The sequence below is a fragment of the Haliotis rufescens genome, unplaced genomic scaffold, assembly GCF_023055435.1.
Source record: "Haliotis rufescens isolate VD_foot unplaced genomic scaffold, xgHalRufe1.0.p SCAF_17, whole genome shotgun sequence".
NCBI lineage: Eukaryota > Metazoa > Mollusca > Gastropoda > Lepetellida > Haliotidae > Haliotis > Haliotis rufescens.
The window spans coordinates 32,397,402-32,409,675 of NW_025963857.1; the positions used below are offsets into that span (position 1 = coordinate 32,397,402).

A 12,274-nucleotide genomic window follows, 5' to 3' on the forward strand; every position below is an offset into this window, starting at 1 on the left:
CTGGAAACGGATTGCAGATCGTGACCGGTTGGCAGAAACTGCAACCTGCGGATAACGTTTTTATTTTTCTGAACTAAGCGCTCCAGGTGACCTGGTCAATTTGCGAAAACATATAAAAAACGCGACTACTCAATTAAACCTTAACGGTGTTGTATTATTTTAGGGTTAGAGTAGGTTCATTGTCGACGAATTGTTTGTGGGGATCAGACTCGATGACTTGGTACTCTGACTGGCAGTGTACCCCGACGGTGTGCGTCATTGCTCATAATTATAAAATTTAGTAGTCACCGGTTTATCTTAAGATTCGATTATGTTCAGGCCACCGTCAATTATAGCTTGAATATAACATATTTAGTTTTGGCATTAAAACAACGAACAAATATACCTTAAACGATAGAGAATCATCAAAGAATAAATATAAGCACTGTGTCAACATATTTTCACCACCTTGGACTAGCTTACAATGAGTACAATAAAACTTTATTACCATATCTCATATATCACGCATGCCACTAAGCCTTATTAGAACTAAGTGTGATTGGGCAGAAACCGTTGAGCACAGCCCCGTCTATTGTAACCATCAGTGTTACAGAACAACATCAATACTCGTTTACATTGTATCAAAAGCCCCTACGTGCTAATGTAATGTAATTGAAAAGGCTAAATATTGATGACAATCCACCCTGCCTTTCAGGAAGAATATTCTACAGCAAATCGATAATTCTGTCACTGTGGGCGGTCATCATTGTACCCCGACGGCGAACGTCGCTGCTCGTAATATATTAGTTACAGGTTTGTCTCGTGAATACTCGGTTATGTACAAGCCACCGTCATTTATAGCTTGAATATTGCTGATTGAGGCGTTAAAACATTTAAAGCTGTGGGCGGTCATCGGGGGAAAAGACTGACGGGACATATATTCTCCAAAATCCATTGTGTTACCTTCATGTCCACCCGTTGACTATACCCATGCGTCATATTTCGAACAGATAAGTGAACCGTGTCAAGCTGACGTAGCTGGGCTAAAAATAACCGACCCGGTTTATAGCTGGTGTCACGCAGTTGACTCAGGTCTGGATTCAAAATGGCGGCGCCCTATATGCTGTTGTGTTTCACTGTGATGTCCCTGTGTGTTTCTGCTGAGACATTTACCACTATATGTATGTATATATTTATTGACGATCGAAGCCTGGTGTTTAATTACTCAAAGCTGATTTTATAAATGAATGTGTTTGTAATTAGGCCAGGTAAGGTACGGCGTCATTGTTTACATACGCTATACTAAATGATCAATATAGTCATCGGCACGAAACCACAGGTCTTTTCATTGTGCTCATGTATTTCTGGGGTGTCATCTATCGCTAGATATGTACGTATGTATTTTTTTATTATCCAAGCGTGGTGTTAAATTAGTCAAGATGATTTTATTAACGTGTTCGGTATTGATAATCCAGGTGAGGTAGGGCGTCACTGCTTACGTACATGTTATATGATCTGTGTATTGTCCTCGCCACTTGAAATAGAACCAGGACATATCGCGGTGATTAAGTAACGACGATAGTTACATGTGTGTTAATACTTATAAAAGGAAAACAAGCCACCCCGTCAATAAGGAATGTTTTTTACTGTAATAACAAAAATAGGAAAGTGCCTCTCAAGAAATGTTTATTTTCAGAGCGATAAACATCCCTATTGAGATTTGATCACGTAGACCGGTATCGATTCCCAATTCCACTGTAGTTATTTGGATTACCACGCTCTCATTTTTTAAATAGGGAAAATAAACACTCCAGTCCAAACAGCAGGAAAAACGCCGGTCTCAAATATCCCGTTATATAATTCACATTTTCAGAGACTTTCAACATTTCAATAATACCATTGTCTATACTTGCGACTTAGCCATCTTTTGAATGAAAGATAACATCCTGTATTTCGTCCTCTGTACCAGGGGACTCAAGAAAACACTATACCTCTTCGACCATTTCACAATCAAAAGGCTCTACATCAAACACATTATCATGTGTATACCTATTTAAATTCACATCATTTATAAAATCACCAGTGAAACCATTGCTAAAATAATCAGACCAAGTAGCATTGCTTATATTGTTATGCATAGTACTTGGATACGAAATGCCGCGACGACCCTTCCAAAACACGTTTGGACTGGAAATTACAGCTTTTAAGGTTTTGATATGTTCTTAATTCAAGGTTTCTTTTCTAAAGGCAGATAGCTTTATATCTATTCATCACACAAAAATGCCTTCTATACCGATCAGGTGTATCTCCTAAATAATATCTGAGATGTCTTTTAGGATACAATGTTCAAAATTGTAGAATCCTGATATAGAACTTCTTTTATTACATGTAAAAGATCTCTTTGTGCTACTTGCAGCTTCTAGAACCTGAGAAACATGTTTTCCAGTGCTTCATTTAGTCAACGTTGACAATATTCAAAAGACAGAGTTTTTAAGTAAATCTGATTTTAAGCTTTCAACAAATACGTCCGCATTTTCAACTCTCCACTGGTATGAGAGAGAGAGAGAGTGGGAGAGAGAGATATATTCTGGGGAAGTATCATACCCACGAACTTAATTTTCTGTGGTTGTGTCATTAAAACAAGTAATCACCATGCCACGCAATAATTTTACCAATACTAAAAAGAGTTGATGACGCCTGTTGGTCATGCGATCTTTGTCACCCAAACCCTACCGTCAACGAGCATGAAGGAATATTTACTTAACCTCCACCAGCTATTGACAATCACTGTTATAAATATTGTATGGAAGTCCACACCCCACGGGGGGAATATATTACCCCAGCGCGTTTGAAACACGCGATTTCATAGTTTATACCTTTCATCTTATTCCTGGGGGACACGGGTGGGTTGAAATCCCCGATTATGTCTCTAGGTTTGCAGCATATACCTGTGTTCGTGTGTTTCACGTCGAGTTGAACAATGTTTTAGTTATATCACAGCATGTCAGCTTGATGTAGGAGGAAAGCTCTGAGTGATGTAAGTTTTAGACATTTTAGCATTTGGTGAAACAACGAGCACTGGTATGGTGTTGTCAAACCTAAAACAACATAATCAGGGCGAATCAGAGTGGGAACCCAATCTACCGTATAATTCAAAATTGAAAATGTTCCAAAATATCTTCAAACTTTTCTACCAGCCTTTCTTCGCCAAACATTAAAACAATATTCTCAACGTGTACTTTCTCAACCCATAGAAATATAACTTACATAATGAAAACAGCGGGAATCAATTGTGTGTCCGCCTCAAGTGATAACTGAAAATAAGGCCCAAGCTTATCGTCAAATAAGCTTAAAGGGGCACTGATCTAACGGACTGGTTGTTTCCTTTGTTATTGTTTTTCCCCCGTGAGTACCCGGATGATACGCAACTCAACTGAGCGTGACCAGAGACTGGGGTACCGTCTGCAAGGACAGCTAAATAAACTTGGAGGCTGGAGGCAATATTTGTTTTACGCATTTTTGAACACTGATTGGTTAACTGTGATCTATAAAGATTTCGACAAAGGGCGCATGTTTATTAATTTCTTCAGCCTAAACAAACAGACAAAAACAACAAGGGAGCTCATCGGATGTCGTCATTTGGAAATACCCCAGATGGTTATAGTTTAATACCAAAAAAAGTATCCATGCAGTGAAAGCATTTTCGGATTTCGGCTTGCGTCGATAATACGATTACTACTCCCTTGTTGTCATCCACGTTTTCTCGTATAACCCTGCACTTGTGTATTTGTCGTCATTCACTTGATGCTCAATTAATGAATTTAGTACAGGTACAATTAGTGGTAGCACCACTTAGATTACCTGACAAAGGTTCCCATTTGGCATTTATTGTGTCTGGGGTAATTATTCAATCTAAATCCAGGTTTGAAGTGAGGTGAAATGTGTGTTATGTAATATACACGTGGCAGCCCAGCAAGAGATGAATGATCAGTTGATTAACTTTTTTTTGTAAGTCAACGGATCGTTCCTAGTCATCAAAGGATTAACAGAAAATACATTGATTGATTAATCACTGTTATCTTGCACAATCGATATGTCGAGTGAGTGTTTACATGTCTAGGTTTACTAAAACAAAGGGAATACACTCATATCATGGCGCGAAGTGCCGATGTAAAAACAACATACTTTGTTCAAAGGATTAACTGATAACACGTTGATTGATTGATCATTGTTATCTATCACTCAATGGAATTTTTAGGAACCGTGGACGTTGTGAAAATAGTTGTCACGTGGGCCTTCTCAGCCGACCATTGAGACGTGACACCTATGTAAAACACCTGAAACAATCCAAGCGATCAGTTGAGAAACGAACACGGGTTATAATATCCCGAAACGATATATATCTTTTAACATATTTGATTGTTACTGAGACACGTGACATCGAATAAGTTTCTTTGTACAGCTGCAGACGAGTGGGATATTGTTCCTTTGTGTGGATATTCACGGATACATTCCTCGAACAAGGAAGCTGCCTAAAACTTATACACATAAATTTGGTAGGTTGTAATTATGATATTTGCATTTTGTTTCCTTCATTTGAACCGATTCGTTCTTGTTTCTCTACGTCTTGGTTGGGAAATTCTTCAATGCGCGATAGACGTTGTTGTCACAGGTCTTTTCCTTTGTAAGCGTGTATATATTACCGTCAATTTGTAAAATGTGATTCTCTCAGGCAATTTATAAAATGTGTAAATATTTCAGTCATTTTGACTAAAAAATCTGTCCAGATTGATCAAGACGATCAAAAGGGCCTACAAACATCACAACAGATTATTAGAAATGTACTTTTCAACGTAACATTTTCAGTCTCTTGGTGATGACATTAAACATCAAAATGTTTGGAATTCGTTGTCATAATAATACAGATGGAAATGTTTTTCAGTCACTTTGTAAAATAGCTGAATATTTAGACGTTTAATAAATTTGTTACACATTTGACAGTAAAAAAATATACACACTATAAAAAAAGCATATGCTCAGGTGAAATATTTACTCTGTGTTGCAAGTCAAAATAGTGTAAACGAAAATCGCAAAATTACCAAGCAAGTGACTTATCAAAACTTCGTCACCATTACCGATGCTACTCACAAAGATACCTACATTTCCTTTTTATCTCGAAAACTGTATTTCATTTTGTTGATCAATGTGACCATACGCCATTACTACCCATAAAAGTGACTAATGCGCTTACGAATGGCGCAGCAGAGGTCGCGAACTAGTCTAGATTTCTGCTATACATCCGGGTACTCACTGGGAAAAAACAATAACAAAGGCAACAACCAGTCCCGGGGAATTGCGTTAGATCAGTGCCCCTTTAAGGTAACAACAGGCTCATGTAGTTTTATCGAAAGCGTGTGCCGTTGCTATCCAAAACTCCCGCCTGAGCGAGTCCTGATTATTTGCATACTGATATCTAAATACTGCTGACAGCGGCGTAATATTTTTTTACCATGACTTTTAAGGGTTGATCTAATTTGACGAGTTAATTTTACTAACTTTGAAGTGGTTATCGAGCCATAATCACTTCTGACCGCATCACTGAATACGTGCCCAGGAAAAAGTCCATTTGTCATGGTTGATCAGTTGGGTTTTAGGCCGTTATGAACAGTAATACAATTATATGGCCAAATAATATAATATGGCCTCCATTATAAAGGAAAACTCTGCTCGGACTAATTTATTATTTTAACGTCACATTCAGCAATATTCCAGCCATATGACGGCGGTCTGTAAACAATCGAGTATGGACCAGAAAATACAGTGATTGACAATTTGGTTACGTTGACGTGCATCGAGCCTGGCCACCCGATCCCATAAGTCGCCTCTTACGACAAGCATATGTATCAATTCTAACCCGGATCTTCACGGAATTACGTAACTGTCATTGAACGCACTTTGATAGGCTGGCAACTCAAAATTACTATTAAATTAACCCAATTACCGCCGAACTAATGTCTCAATTTAACACTTGGCACTCATTACGATTTAACCTAGACTAGAAATGGCCACCAGACCGTAGGTCATTGTCTCCCTTTAATGTAGGAGGAAAGCCTGAAGTGGTGAAACCAATCAGCACCGATGGGGTGGTGACAAGTGACGAATCATAATCAGTGCAATTCTGGGATCAAGACCTGGTTTAGCGGATCCTGGGATGGCTAAGGAACGCTACTTTGGACAGCGACTTTGTGGAACGTTAGAGAAAATAACTTGGTCATCCACGATCCATTTGTCTTGTAAGAATGGTCGTCATGTCGAAAACAGCTCCATTGACATTAAAGCAAAGAGCTTTACTTTATAAATATATGCATTTGCAGCATAAAGGTTACATGTTGAGTTGAATTCATGTTTAACTCACCTGACTGAAACCCACATGAGCATATATCATGTCCGTCATCCGGACGGGTAGACTGACATTTAGTCCCAGAAATATAGTTATCTTTATTTCAGACTAAAAACTAGACTTGCCAAATCATACTAGACTTGTGTGGCACTCCTTTTTATTCATTCTCCAGGGTCTGGGAGACAGACTAGTCATCCGGTTTTCCGTCCGTCCGTCGACTTTCTTCGCCTTCTGCTCTAAAACTTGAAGTTTCTTTAAACAGTGCTGATAAAATTCCAATCCGATTTTAAAATTGCCCTTTTGCCTGCTATACACAGTCCTTTCTGAATGCACGATGATGAAGTATATGAAATACGCAATAATATGATATGATTTATTTTTATTTTTTATCAAGCTACGACGTTTGACCTTTACAAACTCCCGATTTTCTTGTGTTATTGCATTTCGACATATTCTCAATTCCAATAATGTTTTGCCCATTATTCTGGTGGTAGAATATGTAACATTGTGATAAAAAAACGAGTTAATATTATTTTCATTTTTGTAATCCAGACTCTATGGACAACTTTTGTGGCAAGACCCTGGACATGAGCAACAGGTATCTGCATTCATTTAAGCTGCGTCTTACCTACGCCAGCGAGTATAGAAGCAACATGGACTGTAAGATGTCAGTTAAGACCGCGTTTGGTCAGCGCTTGTCGTTCAAGTTCCTCGATATGGACATTGCTAACATCCTCGGTTGTGACGACTACTTGGAGATACGCGACGGATCGTCTACCTCTTCATCACGTGAGTGTCTTCAAACCGTGAATTATTATAATAACGTTTCATGGCATTAGTTGGACGGATCGTCTTCCTCTTCATCACGTGAGTGTCTTCAAACCGTAAATACTTTTATAACGTGTCATGACATTAGGTGGACGGATCGTCTTCCTCTTCATCACGTGAGTGTCTTCAAACCGTAAATACTTTTATAACGTGTCATGACATTAGGTGGACGGATCGTCTTCCTCTTCATCACGTGAGTATCTTGCATAATGTGAATCATTATATATATGATGTGGCATGGGTTTAGGCCGAGGGATCGTTAGCACGTCCTGCCCTAGCGGTAGTACCCACCATTACACAATTTGCGTTAAAAGTGTTTGTTTGTTGCATGACGCTTCACAGCAGTACTTCTGCTCTATGGTGGCGGTCTGTAAACAAATTGAGTCTTGACTGTAATAGTAGTACCAAACCCGGGCTTTCGTAATTTGGCTAGATTTCGAGGACGGGATGACGTAAGGAACCACCTGACTTCACTTGTGTCCTACTGTATAGTATCTCAATACAAGTGACATTGTAACCGTCAGATGTGGATGGCATTAAGACACCTTCGCAAAGACGTTCCATGATGTTGCAAAAAGGGCAGGACAAGTCAACCAACCAGTTCTGTGTCTAATTTAGGTTTGAAGGGTACATTAGCATAGCTTAACCATCGCATGTCACTCTGGCCTTGTGAAGCGCACTGTCCTGTTTTTATTGTCGTGGCCCATGGTGTTCTCACTGACGTATGTTTGGTCTTTCGTTTGGCAAACATGTTGTATATGTTTGGCCTCCACTCCGCCAATTACTTTTCACCTATGTGTAAATTAATAGTGTCTCTATTTTGCTGTATCAATCTTGCTCATCTGAAAAGACATTGATAGAGAAAATCATGATCAGGTAAGCTACAGATTCTTGTGACTCTGTTTTTTTTATAGATGAGTTTGCCTTCTGGCTCTCCGCCTAAGAAATGGAAGTCCACAAAACAAAAAGGAAGTTATGTTTTCTATGTTTCAGGATTTTTGGTGAATATTGACACGAAAATGTGTTTCTTTTCAGTTCTAGGTTCCCGAATGTGTGGAGACAGCATACCGCCCAGCATGTCCACAAGCGGGAGAAACGCTTTACTAAAGTTCAAAAGCAACAGCTACAAGGAAGACGATGGCTTTACCGTCCTTGTGACCAGTTACAACACGGGTGAGCATAGCTACACCTATTAAGACAAGCATGGGTTGTTGAAGACCATTCTCACCCGGATCTTCACGGGGTATATGCTTAATTTAAAAACGCGGTCACAATAAATCGAATGTGAAATTCCGTTACACCAAAACGTTCCCTGAATGTAAACGCCTGTGTATACTCAAAGCGAGGGTCTACCGTTAACATGATTAATTAATTCATGTATATATCCACACAGTGTTATGGGTACGATAGCGTTGGTCACGAGGTCATTAGCTTAACTGACCAACCCTTGTATCTTTGGAGAAGCGGATGGGGATTATTATTTATTCTTTTTTATTCTTTTTAATTAGCGATAAGCGACAAGGACTGACATGAACATTGTATATTGCCTGTTACTGAATATTAGTATATTACTGAATATTTGCATCATGGTGATTGGCTAGCTCGTTTTCATTCATTCCGAAGAGACCGATAGCCACGTGATCATGATTCTAGGCTTGGCAGCGCCATTTCAGACCTCGTGGGTTTCACGAAAGTGGTAAAATTCTAAAACCTGCATCACTTTGAGCTTTTCATGAAACTAACAGTCTATGATATAAGTGGAATACTTTCATTCACTCAATCACTCAGTGATAATATTGAATGAATGTCTGTGCTTTTGTTACAGATGTGTATTGTGACAGCGACGAATTCACCTGCGACAACGGCCGTTGCATCAGCTACAGCCTGTACTGTGATTCCTACGACAACTGCGGCGACAACAGCGACGACTGTTACATGGATAGGACTTGGTGGATCTGGCTGATCGTTGGCCTCGTTGCCTTCGTCATACTCCTCGCTATTATTATTACTGTTATCTGTTGTTGTTGCTGCTGCAGAAAGGGACCTACGCCTGGAACAGTCCTTAAAGTGAGTAGGCAGTATCCATTCTCCTTCCCACAGGTCAGACTGGTACCTCATTCGTCGCCACTCGCGTCTTTCCGTACCCGGAAAAAAACATTCGGGCTGTCTCAAAATGCCCGGTTGCATTCGTGACAACTCATCCCATTTCGGGACAAGTCGAGTGTAGAATCATAGGTTACGGAAGGATGCGAGTGGTGACGAATGGCACGGTTGGCCACGAAAGCTGTGTATCGCATCCTCCACCATTCGCATTTCTCCGTTCGGCTGGTTCTCGAATGGTCACGAATGATGTCATATTTGTCATGGTCCAATTGCAATCATTATGCATTGATCATTATACACACGGCGTAAACCTACGAGTGAGTGAGTGAGTATCGCTTTACGCCACTGTCAGCAATAGTCCAGCAATAACAAAAGAAATGGGCTTTGCATAATGTACCCATGTGGGGATTCGAACCCCAGTGACGAGTTACTGTTTGAATCACAAGGCCCACCACCACCCTGACGCTGTAACTATGTTTGTTTGTTTCTTTGTTGTTTAACGCGTCCCGTGAAGATCCGGGGTAGAATAGATTGCCCATGATTGCCGTGAGAGGCGACTAACGGGATCGGGTGGTCAGGCTCGCTGACTTGGTTGATGCATTTCAGTCGTATTCCAGTTGCGTGGATTGATACTCATGATGTTAATCACTGGATTGTCTGCCCAGACTCTATTATTCAGACCGCCGTCATATAACTGGAATATTTCTGAGTGCAGAGGTAAACAACAAACAATACAAACAACATGTTGTTTAACGCCGCACTCAGCAATATTCCGGCTATATGAAGGCGGTCTGTAAATAATAGTATGGACAAGACAATCCAGAGATTCACATCATGAGTATCGATCCACGCAATTGGGATACGATGAAATGCATCAACCAAGTCAGCGAGCCTTATCACACAATCCCGTTAGTTATCTCTTACGACAAGCATTGTCGCCTTTTACGGCAAGCTTAGGTTGCTGAAAATCTATTCTAACCCGGATCTTGGCGGGTACTGTGTCTGTGTGCGGCGTTTAAAAAACAAACAAACAAACAAAATGTTTCTGACATCATGTATATATGCATATTGTACCTATTTACCTTTTTAGACTACTACAACAGTCAACTACAACGCAGGATCCCAGGCTGTCACCACCAATCCCTGGTACGGAAACACCAACAATCAAGTCATGACACAGCCCATGAACCCGGCTCCACCAAGCTATACAGCAGCTTCAGGGGTCCCTGCCGGGCACCCACAACCCGCTGCTTACCCACAACCCACCGAATACCAGCCTGTCGCTTACCCACCCCCAGCCGTCCCCGAGGGCTGGCAACCCCCTCCCCCAAACGCTCCTCCCCCATACTCACAGAAAGGGGAAAACAATTATTGATTACCCTTAGAGAACAAAGTATCGTGAGAATCTATAGCTTGGTCTGTGCCTTGAACCATATCGCTTTCTATGCATACAGACCCACGGTGACTTGAAACGTATTTGCTGCGGTTCCGCAAGCTACATACAGGCGTCTGGATATTATTTTGATGAAAAGATGTAGTTTTAAAACTGATAAATGGGCGGGGGCCTGACATTTTTTCTTAAGTTTAATGAAACAATATATATTACTCAAAATGAATATAAAAACGCCCGATTCTTTGGTATTGCTATAGTGATCGGAAAGAAAAAATCGGGAGGTCTTTAACATATTTTGAGTAGTGTTATTCATTCACTGGACATCCAAAATGTTCTGAAAGGTAATGCGTTTTGGGTTCCCAAAAACTGTTTGGCTAAAATTATTTTATGTTTTGAAGCACTGACTGAAACTGGTCTCAAACAGAAAACATAGCATAGGCTCTGAGTATGAGCCTTGGACTGTCAAATCCTTCGATTGTTATCGTTGGACTGTCATTGTCTCCAACTGTTATCCAAAACGTGCTTACCCTTTTCGCGAACGTCTGGTGTCACCACTGATTTTCTTTGGTCCATTCATATACTTTTTACGCTATTTTGCCCTTTACGCCTATTGGAATCTGTCTCCGCAGATAATATTGACTGGTTTTTATCTTGCATAGACAATTTATAGTTCCTAATTATGTTCACATAATTATATAATTATAACTAAAATTCTGTTGAAAACGGAGTTAAACCCAACTAACTCCCCATCAGCAGCCATAGAGCTGATACAATATGACTGGTATGACTATTGTGAAAGCATGAAGATGAATTTATGATGAATAAATTGTAACACGAAGGTACATGTAACAATCCGTGTCTAATGTCTATATTATTTTAAAACAGTTAACCTCCACTGTTTCCGTATTCTATTTGTGTAAACCTTGTATCAACTTATTGATATGATAACGAAAAAAGCAATTGATTTATCAAATTGATGAATTTTGTTGACATCCCTAACTTATTTTTGTAGGCCGAATCTCTACAACATGGTTATTTCGAAAGCTTGATAATCTCGATACTGATCTGAATCCCGCTATTTAGAAGAGTCACTTGGGAGTTTTTACTTGGAAATAAAGAATGTTCTTTAATCAGAACCATAGGATATTATTCATGCTGGTACGTACCTGTAAATACTTGTTGCAATGGTATAGCATTGCACATGAAAGAGTTACTACTTGTGTGATGATTTAAACTTATTACATATAAACGCTGGTCGTTTGATGAAGATGTGTTGTGCCTAATTTGTATTCCTTTACTATTTTCACTGTTACCACGTTTGCTATGAAAACTTTAATAAAACTAGTTGTTTCAATGATTGCAGTTTTCTTATTTTTGTCACTTAGATGTTAGCATTATCGTTACATGTATGAGGAACTCATTTGAGAATAATTGTTTTAGGCAATAAATACCCATTTTGTATGCATATTGTGGGAATGGCGGCTGCTTCCGCTAGGGCAGGACGTGCTTACTCTTTTCGCTAACATGGGGTGTCATCACTGATTTTCGGTATTCAAGTCATAAACTTTTCA

The 12,274-nt window shown here is 39.7% G+C and overlaps 1 protein-coding gene across 1 annotated transcript; it reads left to right on the plus strand.

Moving 5' to 3' along the window:
• The first annotated feature begins 1,007 nt into the window (after positions 1-1,007).
• Positions 1,008-12,060, plus strand: LOC124142559 (abnormal cell migration protein 13-like). Its single transcript, XM_046511118.2, has 5 exons — positions 1,008-1,160; positions 6,932-7,168; positions 8,243-8,380; positions 9,033-9,274; positions 10,401-12,060. Exons 1-5 carry the CDS (start codon positions 1,085-1,087, stop codon positions 10,683-10,685), a joined length of 978 nt encoding a protein of 325 aa, XP_046367074.2. The 5' UTR covers positions 1,008-1,084; the 3' UTR covers positions 10,686-12,060.
• Positions 12,061-12,274: the final 214 nt, after the last annotated feature.